Source organism: Cherax quadricarinatus, chromosome 7, assembly GCF_038502225.1.
Source record: "Cherax quadricarinatus isolate ZL_2023a chromosome 7, ASM3850222v1, whole genome shotgun sequence".
In the NCBI taxonomy this organism is placed as follows: Eukaryota; Metazoa; Arthropoda; class Malacostraca; order Decapoda; family Parastacidae; genus Cherax; species Cherax quadricarinatus.
In genome coordinates this window covers 13,939,154-13,957,676 of record NC_091298.1, presented here as the reverse complement: position 1 = coordinate 13,957,676, position 18,523 = coordinate 13,939,154, and the positions used below count along the sequence as shown (strand labels likewise).

Here is an 18,523-nt window from a genome sequence, read left to right as displayed (position 1 = left end):
GTGTCAAGATTATAGGTGTAAGACCTTGAAGAGCTTTTGGGTTTATGTAGAGTGAACGTTTATAGCCTTTATTGGGCATATTTCATGTGCGATAATCGTATCGCAATGAGAGGTTTTTTAAATTGTTTTGTTGTTTGTGTTTAGTGTTGGGGTTTTGGCGAGTGTACTGACTTTATTTTAGCATTATATAATGTGCTCATCCAGTTGATGAGAGATGGAAGGCTAATGACTTCCATAAATTTGTAATGCCTCGTTAAAATTTTGTAATGGGGAGAGTATGGTTTAGTCTCTTACTTTATATAATGTGCTCAGCCGGTGGAAGAGGCTGTATTAATATTTATTTAGTACAAGTGTGAGGCTTAGGATTTTCATTTTTTTTCAATGCTTAAAGAGGGATTGTAGTGAGGCACGTATGTATGTTTTTAGGTAATTCTTAGTGTATAGGGGTTAATTTTGGGAAGAGCAGGTACTTTTTTTTTAATGAGATTGTAATGTAGGTCATTCCTCTAATTATCTACTGTGTAAGGTTGTGCCTTTGCCATATGTCACAGTCATAGTATGTTAACTATATAAATCTGAAAGGTTTATGTAGTTTATATTGTTTATATTGTAGTAGTATGTTATATGGAAAAATTTGTGAGTGTATATGGGTAACCTCTTTTATGCCAATTACAATGTGTTGTTAAAACTTGTTAGAGTATGTTCTGTAGGATTGAGGATCGTACTGTACCCATTTTATATCTTTTTATTTAATATTAAGCTGTAAAGTTTTTAAATAAAATATAAAAAAAAAAGTACCAATATGGCGTTGAGTGTGAGGAGGCGCGTAAATACCGTTGGTATTGAACTGCTTCGTGGGGCAATTTCACCCACTTCAGCGCAGGTGTTACTCCCGACCATCATCAGGGAGATGTATGGGATCCAGGACGATGAAGTTTATGGTGTTGCCCTGAATGGAGCATATAGGATCTTCGTAAAACTGAATTCCACATCTGTGTACGAGTCATTGGTGCATAGATTTCTTGATGCTACTCCAGCTGTGAAGGTGCGTTTAATTGACGTATCCCGCCACTTTACATGAGTCAAGCTCCGTAATGTACCATTCGAGGCAGATGAGGCTGACATACGACGTGTTTTTGAGGCGTATGGAACTGTACATCTGGCACAGCAAGGCAAGTGGGCGGCAGGTGCTTATATGGGCCGTCTAGAGGGGACATTTACCCTGAAGATGACCCTAAGACATGCCATCCCGTCTTATGTCGTACTGGAGGACTTTAGAACGCAGGTTTTTGTATCATGCACTGGACAGAGACGTACATGCAGGTTATGTGGAGGGTACGATCATTTGGCGGCTGTGTGTGTGAAGCAGCGGCTGGTGCATGCACAAACTAGTGCAGCACCTGTTATCAATGTAGACGCTGTTGCTACGAGCCCCATGCACAAGCATGAGCATGGGCGATTGTGGAGTGAGGAGGTGGAGACCCATGAGAAGCCTGGCGTGTGTGAGGAAAGCTGTGTCCCACCAGAGACCGATATTTTGAGGGAGACGAGTACAGAAGTGTGTGTGCAGAAGGAGGTAAAGGCGATTGAGGAAGAGCTTGTGGAGGTGTTGAGGACTTTGTCACCGCCTGTAGGGGTGGAGGATGAACCTGCAGGGGTGTGAAACACCGAGTTGACAGTGGAGGAATGTGACATACAAATACATAGCAGGGAAGACATGGCGAGTGGTGCGGGAGAAACGTCGCCGTGTTTTGAGGGACGAAGCACGGTGGGGGTTGAGGTCCATCGTGCGGCCTCCATCGACGATAACATGGAGGACATGGTTCTCACGAAGAAGAGAGCGGCGACATCAGACTCTGATGATGTCCTGATGCCACCGCAGAGACCTGGGAGGGTGGATGAATTTCGTCGTGGTAGCCAAGACAAGAGGCACCAGAAGAAAGGGGATGGTAGGGAAGGTGATGTGAAGACTTGTAGAAACCCAGGTGCAGGTGGACCTGGGAAGAATGGAGAAAAGAGGCAGGGGTGGAAACTTCAACAGAGGCCTCAGGTGTATGACTGTGAATGTGAATGGACTGTGCCAGGGCGTAAAAAGGGAATGGTTTAGAATGCTTCTGCTCAAATATAGAGTAGATGTAGTGTTTCTTCAGGAACACAGTTTCAAGGAGGGAAAAGTGCTGGAAGTGGCAGGGTTTCAGGTGGTGACTCTGCCATCTGTACGTCTGAAAGGTGGTGTGGGTATCATGATCAGGGAGGCGAGCCCGTTTGTGTTGCTAAGAAGTGAGGGGGGAGGGGGAGAGTATTGCATGTGGACGGGTGGTGGATGGGGCAGAGGGTATCTTTTGTTAGTGTGTATGCACCAGCAGAAAATGATGTGAGAGTAAAAAGGGATTTTGTATGTGAAGAATTAGTTTTCTTCTTACGTGGTTTACCTGCAGTGGCCATCGTTGGTAGGGACTGGAACTGCGTTATTAGGAGGGCTGACGTGGAACCAAAAGGGGCGGGGCACGTGTCGGCGGCCTTGCGGGATCTCTTGAGGAATATTCAGTTGCGGGATGCGGTTGGAGGAGGGACGTGGGAGGTAGAGCACACTTTTGTAAGAAGGGGTTACGCGGCTAAGTTGGATAGGCTGTATATATCTCAAGGGGTTTGGTTGACATTTTTCCGTACAATAGAAGTAGCTTATTCGGATCATCGGGCGGTAGTAGCAGAGGTGGGGTGGGAGTCACTAGCAGGTAAATCTAGGGGTTATTGGAAGTTAAATACAAGTGTGTTAGGCGATGAGGAGGGGATAGAGGGATTTGCAATGCTGTGGGAGGGGTTAAGTGCAGAGGTAAATGGAGTAGAGGACATGGTGATGTGGTGGGATGGTGTGGCTAAAGAACGGATTAAGCAATATTACGTACGAGAAGGGAAACGTATCAGTTCTTTAAAATATGGGCTTGCCAACTATTTGGAGGATAGGTTACGGGGTTGTTCTGCGAGGGGGGGCAGTGGCAGGCACTTATCCTATGGATGATATTATGGCAATTAAAGGGAGGCTGCGAGAGGTACAGGATGAGAGGTTCCAAGTGGTGCGGGTACAGGCGGGGGTGGAAGAGGTGTTATGGGGCGATAGAAATTCATCGTGCATATTGCGTAGGCAAAAACAAAGACAGCAGGCAATGGCTATTCCACGGTTGGAGGTTCATGAGTCGATAGTGGGGTACAGGGAGGGGCAGGTCATACAAGCTATAGAAGGAGTGGGGGCATTTGCAGATAAGTGGTATGAAAAGTACTGGCAAAGAGAAGGGGTAGAGGATGGGGTTTTAGAACAGGTGAGTGGGAGTGTGGTATGTCAGTTGCGTAACAGTGATAGGGAAGCACTGGGTGGGGAAATAACTGAGGGGGAAATTTGGAGGGCTTTAAGTGGAATGCGAAAGGGCAAGGCACCGGGAATTGGACTCCCGGCAGAGTTTTATCAGCAGCATTGGGAACTAATGAGGCACTTTTTGGTTAGTTTATTAAATTGCATGAAGGAGAGAGGTGAGCTGGGAGAGAAGCAGGCAATGGCTGTTGTTGTCTTGGTACCGAAGGATAAGGGGCAGCATACGCTTCAGGATTACTGGGTGATCTCATTGTTATGCGCAGATTACAAGTTGTTTGCCAAGGTTTTGGGGAATAGGTTTAAGTGTGTGGTGGGGCGGGTAGTATCGAAAACTCAGTTTGGTTTGCCAGGGAGGTCTATGGAGGAGGGGCATAGGTTACTTAGGGATTTCGTGGAGACAAAAGGGGTGGAGGGGGGAGGTTTGGTGGCACTCGATTGGCAAGGGGCATACGATAGAGTGGATTGGAAAGCACTGAGAACCATCCTCAGGGGACAGGGGTTTTGGGAAGAAATAGTGGGTTGGGTTGAGTCGTTGTATCGAGGTGCAGTGGGGAGGGTACAGATTAATGGTAGATTGGGTGGGAAGATTGTAATGGGTAGGGGACTTAGGCAGGGGTGTCCTATGTCACAATTACTGTTTGCTTGCATACAGGACCCCTTTTATAGATTGGTGGAGCAGTGTATGTGTCGCGTAGAGGGACCTGGGAGTGGGGTTGCGAGGGTTTGGCCTGTTTTAATAGGATATGTGGATGATACTACTGTTCTGATTAGCGAGGGGATGTCAATGGACACATTAGATGGGGTAGTACAAATGTTCACAGGGGCAACTGGTATGAGGGTGAATTCAGACAAATCCATGATAATGGGGTTAGGAGCTTGTGCGGGAAGGGTTGAGTGGGGTAGTGCAGTCGTGAGAAAGCAGGTGAATTCGTTAAAAATTTGCGGTCTTATTTATGCAGACGATCAAACTGTGGCACGCATGGAAAACTCGATTAGGATGGTAGACAGGATTCAGGGGCACTTGGGTGCATTGCGACCTTATCGTTTGACCCTTGTGCAGCATGCCATTGTTATTAACATCTTACTGTATAGCAAAGTATGGTACGTGGCACCCGAGTTCCCATTAACTGGGCCGGCAGTAACGAACATACTTAGAAGGGTTTTTAAATTCTTGTGGGGTTCGGGCTGTGATTGGCTTAAAAGGGACGTGGTAATGTTGCCTGTAAGTCAGGGTGGGCTGGGATTGCTGGACTTAAAGTCGAGGGTCAAATGTGTCTTCATTAAAAGAGAGGTGATGAGGGAAGGTGTGGGTGGGGGGGTTCGGCTAGGATCCACAACAGATTGCAACGGATATATACAGGAGTTGAGTTGCATGAGTGTGAAACTGTTTTGAGGGCTATGGCGTGGGATCGAGAGCCGGCAAAGGTCAAAATAGGTAGGTTGTGCAGATTGTTAGCAGGGAGGGTTGTAGCACCTGTAGAGGGAATTTTCCCCATGTATGCATGGGGAAGTATATGGAATAGGTTGAGTAGGATGAGGTTGCAACCTCGTGTTCGGGATGTAATGTATCGTTTTCTGCACGGCATTTTACCGTCGGGTGTGGTTCTACGGCGGTTCCCAAACTGGGGGTAAATTACCCCCTGGGGGTAATTTAACCATTTTTGAGGGGTAATGGAGGGGTGACAGAAAAAAGTTATGAATTCTGAAAATCAAGAAAACAATGCGGTACCCGGTATGAGGATTATTGTTAACTTTGTCTTAGTATATAAAGTTGTAAAGTAAACCTATTATAAGTAAGTAATAAAGTTAAACCAAATAACAATAAACATCAAAAACTAATATACAGTATTAGAAAAGAAGAAATATATAGCTAAGTGTGTGGAAACCCAAAAGTATTTTGACAAGTATGCTTCAGGACAAAAGTCACTCAGTAGCCCAGATCGACCTGTACAGTACGCGTCACTCACTTCCTGAGGCTGCCTCTATTTCACACTGTCAGTTTATCTGTGAGCATCAGCCGAGGTAGCAATAAGCTGGTATGTATGTGTACTGCCCTGTGCAGTATATAGTTAGTATTTACCCACTGTTACTGTGAATTTGTAGCTATTATTAATTTTATATATAATGTATGTGTGGTTCTTACGTTTTCAATGGTTTTGCTAGGATTAGCGGAGTATGCGAGGCTATATACGTTCACGTTTAGCCATATATATCAATAATAACAACATTTTGTGAAAGGGGTAACATGCTTTATGTGGCATGTTAAATTGGGTAACAAGCTGAAAAAGTTTGGGAACCACTGTTCTACGGGATAGACGAGTGGTTGACGGGGGGGGGGGTGCGGGATATGTGGTGGGGAGGAGTCGGCGTTTCATGTAGTATATATTTGTGACGGACTGAGGAGTGTCAAGGGGTGGTTAAATAGGGTGATATATAGGATAGGAGGTCAAGGAATTTCTGTATTGAGAGCATTAAGTCTCGACGTGGGGGGTTGGGATGAAAGTGTCATCAGAGCTGTGGGGTGTATTATGGTAGATTATATATATATATAGTGTGGGGATTGCGGGAGAAACAGATTAGTGAGGTGAAGAGGAGGGTGTTAGCGGCAACGTTCTATAAAATAGTATGTAGAAATAAGGAAATTTATGGGAGGAGGTAGGTGAGGGATTTTTCCGAGGGATATAGGCAACTTACGTTACAGAATTTATTAGACTTGTAATGTACGAGGGAGGGGAGGGTAAGACTGGAGAATGTTGATGAAAGTTAAGACACTTGTGCAACATCTGGTTATCTTTATTGTAGACGTTTCGCCATCCAGTGGCTTTATCAATACAAATTCTTGGACATAATAAGAAAAACGAAGAACTATATACAAAAGACGAGGTAATCAGTCCCTCGGCCTTGGAGGTGGTGTTTAGAGCACCGTGGTTGTAGAGATTCTGAAGCACAGGCAAGGAGATTGGCGCTTATATAGGCGTCAGTGAAAGGGACGTGTAGCAGACGAGGGCATAGTCACTGGTAGGGAAGGACCTACTTCCACTGGGGAATCCCGCCTACCAGTGACTATGCCTTCGTCTGCTACACGTCCCTTTCACTGACGCCTATATAAGCGCCAGTCTCCTTGCCTGTGCTTCAGAATCTCTACAACCACGGTGCTCTAAACACCACCTCCAAGGCCGAGGGACTGATTACCTCATCTTTTGTATATAGTTCTTCGTTTTCCTTATTATGTCCAAGAATTTGTATTGATAAAGCCACTGGATGGCGAAACGTCTACAATAAAGATAACCAGATGTTGCACAAGTGTCTTAACGTTCATCTTGTCGGTATTGTATACCAGTTTTGCACAACCTGGAGAATGTTGCTGGGGTAGCGAAGTCATGGGTGAAAACTGGGTCGCCTCCCTGGTTATGGATGACAACAAATGTTGCGTGTGTGTTGGATGAGTGATGCGTGAGTGAATAATGTATGGACCACGGGTGCAAGCGCCTGTCTGGTTGTCTTTGTTGTGGACGTTTCGCCATCCAGTGGCTGGCTGGATGGCGAAACGTCTACGATAGGGATGCCCGGGTGTTGCGCATGTGTCTTAATTTCATCTTGTCGGTATTATATACCATTCTTGTACTACTACTACTACTACTACTACTACTACCACCACCTCTTCCTGCCTATATATAGCCGTCCTGCTCCACTTCTGGTTAGTATGACTTTGTCAATGGTCCAAGTCGGATCGAAACGTCGTCGTAAGCTTCTCTCTTTTATGTGCGGGTTATTTGTGTATAATGCCTGTGGAACTGGCCAGTTTCTTGTGTCATGGATTATACACTATTCATATAGTATTCATGTCCCTTCAAGGTAGTAGTGAATGATGATAAGGTATAAATAGGGGGGGAAGGTCTTTGCCTCTATCACTGTGCAGAGTGAGGAGTAGGGCAGTATATTGTGTTGGAAGTGATGGACAGTTGCTTGTCCAGTATGTTGTAGTATAACGTGTAGATAATAAGCATACTTTAATATATAGAGAGATGAGACTACATACATGTTGGACTTGGACTTGTAATGTGAATTACTCTTTCGCCTGATATGTTAAGGCGGATTTATCAACTGTGATCCATTCAAATTAGATTTATTATTATGTTCTTATCTATGTACATAGCAGTCTTAAGTCATATGATGTGAGTTGTGTTTAGGTGCAGTTGTCACAATAAGTTGTTTTGTTTTGTCTGTGTTAGGGAAATATGGAATTTTTTGCGTGTAGCCGCTACATGGCTGGGTTTATACTTTATACCTTTGTATTCTCTGATGTTTTTCATAATATAATGTTTTTATTTATATACTATGTTGAATGAATAGGGTTTACATGCTAAAATAATTGCACATAAGTTGCCTTTGGGAGTCGACATTTATTGTTGCAACCTTCTTAGAAAATTAATCTTTTGAAGTGTATTCTCTTTAACCAGGTTGAGGTGTCATTGTGTTTAAGTAAAGGCGTCTATCACATTGTAATATTGTTATTAATATTTGTGTCTATGGTGTTACTGTATCACTCATGATAGTGTAATTACTATGTATCCTTTAATGTCAAGTTAAGATGCAATCAGGTTGGTGTTGGTTATATTTTGCGGGAGGGGAGGTGAAATTATGTTAAAAGTTTAAGCCTTCAGAGGTATAATTCTGGTATAACTGGGTGTATATGGTGTGTGGTGATAGGGTGTCAGAACACTTGTGTCTGGTGTGATTTTTTGTAAGGGTAAATTGGGAATTTGTGATTTAACTAAATGTGTGTACTTTTTAATATAATTTCCACCTTGTATTGTAACGTTTTAAATAAAATATAAAAAAAAAGACTACAAAAAACAAAAAAATACAGAAATAATATTGACGCTATTATGCAAACTTGTTAGACCTCATCTTGAATATGTTGTTTAGTGTAGGCTCCCAAATTAGATAAAAGACGAATGTAGACTTGAGAGTACAGGGAAGGGCGACTAAGCTCGCGAGAACTCAGAACACTGAGCCTTTTTCCTCTCAGGGAAGTGAAACTACAAGATTTCAATCAAACCTTCAGGATATTGAAGGTTTTTGATATACTACGTGTTGAAGAACTATATAAAGTACGAAGTCAATAACCCAAAACAAATGTAGAAACTCCGTGGCAAGTGATGCAACAAAAATGTGGATAAAAGCTTTTTTTTTCAATCAGAATTATAGCTGAATGATATAATCAGCTAGCTGCAACTGTACATTAATTGCAAAGACAATATAGTTATTGAATAACCAATTGAACAAACACTTTGCATAGATAGAATTCAGCTAAATGTTATGCTGAGGTAAACTGAAGTTAGTGAGCTCCACGTGTCAGTTCAGTATCTACATCAGAATGAGCTACCCACAGAGCTGTATTTACTACTGCTAAACACAGCTCTGTGGGCAGCAGTGAAGTATCAGTAGTTGTATGAGCAATGTAGGTAGTTTGTAGTCCATGCCTTCTATCCATTCTTTTAATCTCTCCTATGAATTCCACGCTGTTTTTGCTATATGATAGGGCATTTTTTTTTTAAACCTTGTTTCATGCTAGCATTAGCCGGAGAGAGTTGAGGGAGAGTTTTCTGCTTTTCTATTATTGCCTCAAACATCTTGCTAACAGTATACAAATATAGTTCTTAATCAAAATAAAAAACAGGCTTCCTCAATAGATACCTTCGGTGTGGGCTTTTTTTTTTTTTGTTTTTTTTTTTTACACAGGGTTTTAAATCTTTTGTTAATTTCCTTTCCAGTGACAAATGTGAATTATCCATATTATTATTATTATTATATTATTATTATTATTATTATTATTATTATTATTATTATTATTATTATTATTGTCGTCGTTATATATTCATAGGGTACGAGAGTATAGTGGTACGAACACTGTTGTATGGATGTAGTGAGATGATGTGTTTGAAGGCAATGTGAGGCGAGAATTCATAGTTTGGAAATTAAGATGAAGTGTAGGGTTACCAAAAGTATTATTAAAAGGACTGAGGAGGGGTTGTTGAAGTGATTTGTACACATAAAGAGGCTGTCGAAAAATAGGATTAGTAAGAGGGCTCATAAATCTGGGTTGGAAAGAAGAAGAGGTAGTGGTTGTCCTAGAAAAGATTGGTGGGAGGGCATAAAGGAGGTTCTGAATGCTAGAGAATTGGTGAACGTGTTAGGAATGGAGTTGAGTTGTTTTTTTATGATTTTACGTGATAATGGAGTTTGAGCAAGGTAGCAATTATCAAGGTATTCAAGAAAGTCGATTAACCAGACTTGAGTACTGAAGATCCTCAGTACAGTGCCAGCACTCTGGAGGACGAGTGGGGATGTTGCGGTCTGGAAGGTTATCTAGATGAACTGTGATGTGGACACGCCTCTGGCGAGACAGGGATTGAATGAATGACGATAAAAGTGTTTTCCTCTTTGTAGGGTCACCTTAGTAGGTGGGAGACAACCCTTGAGTTATAGGAGATAATCAGGTTCGACTTAAGTAATGGGAGGGTAGCTCCAATTCCCTGGATCAAGAACCTTATCTGCATCAAGCCACCCGTTTGAAAGGCGGAGGGACGGGAGAGAGCCTTTTCTGTACTATACATGACCACATTTTTCTAGAAAGTAGCAACTCAAGACAGGAGCTTAGTTTTTTCATTATTACATTATAATTATTCTGACTGAGTATGAGGAAGTTATAATATATTGTTTGCATGAGCACAGCGTAGAGAACTAACATTGAGATCCGGTCAGGTGGAGGGTGGGAAGCCGCACTATAGTCTTCTTAAATAACATCTCGCTGATCAAGGAGGCATTCTCGAACCCAGAGCTGCAGGATCGCCCAGACTTCTATACGTTCGACAGCTTCACTTCCTTCAAGAAGATAGGTAAATTTATGTTAGGCAGTTTACCTTGAAGCAGTACTATAATTGTGACTACTATTATGTTGCTACTACTACTAGCATTACTACTGCTGCTGCAGCATTATCACTCTTGCTGCTGTCTTAAAAATATTATGTACTAGCTACAGATGAAGTTTATAGAAGATACATTCTTTGGAATCCTAAAAGCCTTCTGTGATAGATAACATTTAACCAGTATGGCATTTCTTGTTAGTTTTGTCCGGTGTTGAACTTTAACTCGCCACATCCCCAAACTATGAATTATATATATATATATATATATATATATATATATATATATATATATATATATATATATATATATATATATATATATATATATATATATATATATATATATATATATATATATATAGCCAACATATGGAGTATGTTGATTTAACATTTTTAACTGATGTTACCAGCCATCTCAATGATCTAAATTTGAAACTGCAGTGCAAGAATAAATTATTTCCTAACTTTGTAAATGATATTACTGCGTTCAAGATGGTGTTAAAATTCTTTACCTCTCAGTTAGAAAATGAGGATTTAAGCCAATTTACACATTTTAAAGAATAGAGCGAATGTGCTGAAGATAATGGCAATTTTATAGAATATATTGAAAAGATCAGAATTTTGTGAGAGTCGTTTGAAAATCATTTTAGTGAGCAAAAAATTTTGAAGATGCCTAATAAAATACAAATGGAATTTATTGATTTGAAAACAAATTCAATATTGAAAATAAAATTTAATGAGCTTCTCTCAGACCCGAATGCTTCCAAAGTAATTTTTGGCGATCATTATCCTGTAAGCATTTTCCAGGACTAAGAAAATTTGCCCAGAGTTATATTTGTTGTTCTGGAACAACGTACAGATGCGAACAAGCATTTACATCAGTGAAATTGATCAAAAACAAACTGAGGTCGCAAGAGACTGATTCAATTGAATAATTCTCTGCTGTTCTCAATGACTATTTTAAACCCAGACATTACAAGCTTGGCGAAATCAAGGCAGACTCAAAAATCTCATTAAAGTAAGTAACATTACTTACTATATTACTTACTCTACATTAAAATGCAAAATTATGTCCATATTAACATATATTTAAAGAACAGAATGGGGGTACAACTGCCATATGGCGCATCTGAACTAGACTCAAAAAAAAAAAACACGTATGGAATGCAAAAGGTTGGCTGCCCTGATCTAGATAACCACCTCCAGTACTGACACCATGATGCTAACATGATATGATACTAGCTTATCACTTATCACATACTTATTCTTTATCTCGGTACTTGTGCTGTATTCCAAGTCGTTTCATAATTCAAGCAGCAATACTCCACTTCGAGTATGTTGTTGTATGATTCTCAAGGAATACAATCCAAGGCATTCAGTTCTAGAGGAATTCAATTCTCAAGGATAAAATGAAGAGATTTAGGTGTTGATATTGCATTTGTCAGTCGAAAATCCCTCGACACGAGTCTTGGTCGTATGGTGACTTGTTTAGTGATGGCAATCCGAGAGGCCACGGTACAGGTACAGCACGTAATTTATCGGCTAGGTTCAGTGAGGTGACTGTTATTGTAGATTGGCTGACATTTTGGTTAAGGCTAAACCCTAGTCATGGATGGCCCAGACGTGGCCCTGAGGAAGGTAATAATAAGAGCCTTATATACAGGAGAATTGCACTTCACTTGTGACCTTGACTTGGTCATACAGCAAAGTTAGATGACGAGTGTTGGGTCTGTCAACACAAGCTGAATTATTATTATAATAACTAAGCGCTAAACCCACAAGGGTCATACAGCGAACATAGCCTAAAACTTTTAGATTTTATAAATTTTAAATACCCCCGTCTAGGAAAGGCCTGAATTTATTGTGTCCTTAAATCTTCGATTTGCGACTTGACAATTTTGTGAGTTTTTAACCAGTTAATAAGATGATTAAAATTACTCTTTTTGTGCGATGTGACTATAGACAACAATCATTATTCTCTGTGGAATTTTTAATATTTTTTTAGGACATTTAGATTTAAATATATATATATATATATATATATATATATATATATATATATATATATATATATATATATATATATATATATATATATATATATATAAGACATTTTTCTAAGAATTTAATCAACTTTACGGAACATACAGAGATAAAGTTTTTCTTCCATCTGTAATCTTTCCCCTGTATTACAGATATTTTCTGTTATTTTAATGCATATATTCTCTGCTGTTTTAATAGATATTATCTGATCTTTGAATAGAAATTATCTGCCGTAGATATCTGTTTACCTGGAGTTTATAAAGTTTTCAACCAGGCTCTTCCATCTGTAATCTTTCCCCTGTATTACAGATATTTTCTGTTATTTTAATGCATATATTCTCTGCTGTTTTAATAGATATTATCTGATCTTTGAATAGAAATTATCTGCCGTAGATATCTGTTCCTTTAATAAAAATATTATCAGCTCTCCTTCAGACGCTTGGGAAACATAATGAACTTCACAGATATTTCAGAGATGAGCTTATATGTAGAGTAATAATTTATTTCACCTTTGTTTTCCTGATACAATTCGAGTGCGCCACTACAGGCTTGGCTAACAGTAATGGAGCAACATCGCTCCGCAACCGACGGTTTGCTCTCCGGCAGCTGAAGGACTTGGGTATGGGCAAGTCTAGCCTGATGGAAGCTATCCAGTACGAAGTACAGTGTCTGGTGGAGGACTTCAGGAAGCACACTGGGAGTGCCCAGCCCATCCCGTGGTCCCTTAATGTGGCTGTCCTCAATGTTATATGGAAGATTGTGTCAGGTGAGTGTTGGCTCCATTCACATCTCAATAATGTCACTTTCTTTTTTAATTATTATTATTATTATTATTATTATTATTATTATTATTATTATTATTATTCCAGCCCATGTACTCCTCGTGTCTTGGTCAGCACTCTAATGGCTGGCTCTGCATTTCATGAAATTGTAAATTAATATGGGTGTTTAATTTCTGTGACTTGCATTATTTCTTATATCAACACTATATTAACAAACCACAGTTTTTCTTTACCACTGCATACCATTATACATCATTTTATATATATATATATATATATATATATATATATATATATATATGTCGTGCCGAATATGTAAAACTGGTCAATTAGCAAGAACTCATTTAAAATTAAGTCCTTTCTAAAATTTTCTCTTATACGTTTAAAGATATATTTTTTCATTAATGTTGATGTAAAAAATTATATTTTTGCACCAAAAGGAACTTAGAAAACTTACCTAACCTTATTAAAACAAGAACAATTTATTTTAGCCTAACCCAACTAAATATATTTTAGATTTATTTACAGTAATTTAAAACTAAACAAACACAGTGAAATATATTTTTTTCATTAGATTAAGAATGATTTTGGCGAAATTATTGCATACACAAATTTTCACATGTCCTATCTGGCAAGATGAACGTTGCTATTTAAGCCAAGATTGCAAATTCTGCCTATTCGGCACGACATATATATATATATATATATATATATATATATATATATATATATATATCTATATATATATATATATCTATATATATATATGTCGTGCCGAATATGTAAAATTGGTCAATTAGCAAGAACTCATTTAAAATTAAGTTCTTTCTAAAATTTTCTCTTATACGTTTAAAGATATATTTTTTTCATTAATTTTGATGTAAAAATTTATTATTTTGCACCAAAAGAATCTTAGAAAACTTACCTAACCTTATTATAACAAGCGCAATTTATTTTAGCCTAATCCAGCTAATTATATTTTAGATTTGTTTACAATAATTTAATACTAAACAAACACTGTGAAATATATTTTTTTCGTTAGGTTCAGAATGATTTTGGCGAAATTATTGCATACACAAATTTTCACTTGTCCTATATGGCAAGATGAACGTTGCTATTTAAGCCAAGATCGCAAGTTTTGCCTATTCGGCACGACATATATATATATATATATATATATATATATATATATATATATATATATATATATATATATATATATATATGAACCCTAACTAGTCATAAGCTTGCCTATGATACACCAATATAGACACTTTGTATTGTGCCAAAACAAAATCATTCACATTGCTAAACTCACAAATTATGATGTAGTCAGCCTTAATACCATAATCAGTAAGGATTTAATGTTAAGAATTAATCTAAGTCTGCCTGAAATGCCTAGCCATGCTAGGTGTCCTAGTGGCTCCCACTGTAATTAGTATTTTATAACATGTAAACCACACAATACCCAAAACCTGTAAACCCCACATTGTGTCCTTGGACCCCTGCTCTTCCTCATTTACATCAATGATCTTCCAAACATATCCCAACACCTGAAACCCATTCTCTTTGCTGACGACACGACTTATGTCATCTCTCACCCTAATCTTGCCACCCTCAACACCATTGTTAACGAGGAGCTGCTCAAAATCTCGACTTGGATGACAGCCAATAAACTTACACTTAACACTGACAAAACCTACTGTATTAGGTAGCAGAGCAGATGTTGCGCAACTTAACATTAAGATCGACAACACTCTAATTGCCAGGCATATTGAGGGCAAATTCCTTGGCCTATACCTCGACAACAACCTAAATTTCAGCACCCATATCCAACACATAAAAAAAGTATCCAAAACGGTTGGGATCCTCTCCAAGATACGATACTACGTGCCGCAAACTGCCCTTCTCACACTATACCATTCACTTACATATCCATACCTCACCTATGCTATCTGTGCTTGGGGTTCAACTGCAGCAACACACCTAAAGCCAATAATAACCCAACAAAAAGCCGCAGTAAGAATAATCACTAAATCCCATCCCTGGCAACACCCCCCTCCCCAATCTTCATAGATCTAAATTTACTCCCTGTTCAGAACATCCACACTTACTACTGTGCAATCTATATCTACAGGACCTTAAATTCCAATATTAACCTTGACCTAAAACACATTCTTGATAGTTGTGACAGGATCCACAGGCATAACACCAAACACAAACATCTCTATGACATTCCCTGTGTTCGACAAAACCTTTACAAAAATTCAATGTATTTCAAAGGATCTAAAATCTGGAACACCCTACCTGAAAACTCTAGAACTGCAGACACATTCATCACTTTCAAAACTACAATTAGAAAACATCTTATCTCCCTGATACACCCCGTCAACTAACTACATGATAACCACCTGGTGGTTCACAATTACACTCACCCACTGACTATAAACCCAGAAATACTAATCTTAATCTTAAAATAATAAATCCTAACTAGTCATAAGTTTGCCTATGGTACTCCAATATAGACACTTTGTATTGTGCCACAACAAAAGCATTCACATTGCTAAACTCACAAATTATGATGTAGTCACTTAGCCTTAATACCATAATCTGTAAGGTTTTAATGTTAAGAATTAATCTACGTCTGCCCGAAATGTCTAGCCATGCTAGGTGTCCTAGTGGCTCCCTCTGTAATTAGTATTCTGTAACATGTAAACCACACAATACCCAAAACATATATAAATATATATATATATATATATATATATATATATATATATATATATATATATATATATATATATATATATATATATATATATATATATATATATATATATGTCGTGCCGAATATGTAAAACTGGTCAATTAGCAAGAACTCATTTAAAATTAAGTCCTTTCTAAAATTTTCTCTTATACGTTTAAAGATATATTTTTTTCATTAATGTTAATGTAAAATTTTTTAATTTTGCACCAAAAGAATCTTAGAAAACTTACCTAACCTTATTATAACAAGAACAATTTATTTTAGCCTAACCCAACTATATATTTTTTAGATTTGTTTACAGTAATTTAATACTAAACAAACACAGTGAAACATATTTTTTTCGTTAGATTCAGAATGATTTTGGCGTAATTATTGCATACACAAATTTTCACTTGTCCTATATGGCAAGATGAGCGTTGCTATTTAAGCCAAGATCGCAAGTTCTGCCTATTTGGCACGACATATATATATATATATATATATATATGTCGTGCCGAATATGTAAAACTGGTCAATTAGCAAGAACTCATTTAAAATTAAGTCCTTTCTGAAATTTTCTCTTATACGTTTAAAGATATATTTTTTCCATTAATGTTAATGTAAAAAATTTTAATTATGCACCAAAAGAATTTTAGAAAACTTACCTAACCTTATTATAACAAGAACAATTTATTTTAGCCTAACTCAACTAAATATATTTTAGATTTGTTTACAATAATTTAATACTAAACAAACACAATCAAATATATTTTTTTCGTTAGGTTCAGAATGATTTTGGCGAAATTATTGCATACACAAATTTTCGCTTGTCCTATATGGCAAGATGAGCGTTGCTATTTAAGCCAAGATCGCAAGTTCTGCCTATTCGGCACGACATATATATATATATATATATATATATATATATATATATATATATATATATATATATATATATATATATATATATATATATATATATGTGTGTGTGTGTGTGTGTATATATAATTCTATGTAGTAGGTTGGTAGACAGCAACTGCCCAGGGAGGTACTACCGTCCTGCCAAGTGAGTGTAAAACGGAAACCTGTAATTGTTTTACATGATGGTAGGATTGCTGGTGTCTTTTTTATGTCTCATAAATATGCAAGATTTCAGGTACGTCTTGCTACTTCTACTTACACTTAGGTCACACTACAGACATGTACAAGCATATATATACACACCCCTCTGGGTTTTCTTCTATTTTCTTTCTAGCTCTTGTTCTTGTTTATTTTCTCTTTCTCCATGGGGAAGTGGAACAGAATTCTTCCTCCGTAAGCCATGCGTGTTGTAAGAGGCGACTAAAATGCCGGGACCAAGGGCCTAGTAACCCCTTCTTCTGCACAAATTACTAAATTTAAAAAGAGAAACTTTCGTTTTTCTTTTTGGGCCACCCTGCCTTGGTGGGATACGGCCGGTTTGTTGAAAAAATATATATATATATAATTCCGAGAGAGGCAAGGACAGCTTCAGAATTTCTTTACATCACTCTGCAAGATGTCTCTGTATAAGTTTAATAAAGCCCATGGTGGGCGAAGCGTTTCTCGGAAAAGGTGAGCAGGGGTTGCACTAAACCTGTAGGGGTCACATATCACCTAGGGTAATGGGAAGCAATCAGGTTCCATCCAAGGAAGGGTAGGTCCAGCTTCTTGAATCAAGAGCCCCACCCTCCAACCCGCATCAAGACAACTTGACAGGCGCAGGTGCACAGACATATCATGTATGTCTGAACACCTGGATGCCAGAGTTTATCAGTAATTCTAACCATTTACAGATATCCGGTTTGACGTGAACGACCCAGAAGTTTATAATTTCAACAAGCTCAACACTGAAGCCTTCGAGCTTTCACAAGGTGGCAATTTGGTATTTGATATGTTTCCGTGGCTCCCATACATCTCTCCTGCCTTTCTTACCAGGAAACTTGGAGTAGAAGCAATGCTCCGCACGTTTTCACTGATCAGAGATTATGTTCTCGTAAGTTATGATGGGTTTTTTTTTTCGTTTCTCTTGACACTGTGGTGGTTTTAATTTCTACACTTTGGAGGTGTCCCGTAGCTCGATAGCTAGCGCACTCAGCTCATCCACTGAGGTCCGGGGATCGATCCTCCTACGGCTGAAAAATATTAGGACGTGTTTCTATAAAACACCTAATGTCCATGTTCATTCATCAGTAAAATGGGTACCTGGGTATTAGTCAACTGGTGTGGGTCACGTACTGGGACAAAATTGGCCTAATTTTCCCGAAATGCTCTGCATAATAAGGGACTTTCTATATAATATCTTTATTTCTACAAGTACATGTACAAGGTATACAGACCTAGCTGACATCAATGACATACTACTATATAGAAAGCCGCTTGTTATGCAGAGCATTTCAGGCAAATTAGGTCAAGTTTGTCCCGGGATGCGACCCACACCAGTCGATTAATACCCAGGCGCCCATTTTTACTGATGAGTGAACGTAGACAACCGGTGCAAGGAAACAAGTCCAATATTTCCACCCTTGCCGGGAATCGAACCCGGACCCCTCAGCGTGTGAAGTGAAACCTTTACCACCAGATCACTGATGTTAGCTATGGTCTGTATACCTTGTACATGCACTTATCATCATCA

At 38.6% G+C, this 18,523-nt stretch overlaps 1 protein-coding gene across 4 annotated transcripts in view; it reads left to right on the top strand.

Moving 5' to 3' along the window:
* LOC128686746 (cytochrome P450 2L1) overlaps positions 1-18,523 on the top strand; it is a 90,034-nt gene that overhangs the window by 26,640 nt on the left and 44,871 nt on the right. For all 4 annotated transcript variants that reach the window (XM_070082303.1, XM_070082302.1, XM_053773784.2 and 1 more), the window contains exons 4-6: positions 10,136-10,269; positions 12,890-13,108; positions 17,685-17,884. In XM_070082303.1, coding sequence (XP_069938404.1) covers positions 10,136-10,269; positions 12,890-13,108; positions 17,685-17,884 — 553 coding nt within the window. The remainder of the gene's footprint in view (positions 1-10,135; positions 10,270-12,889; positions 13,109-17,684; positions 17,885-18,523) is intronic.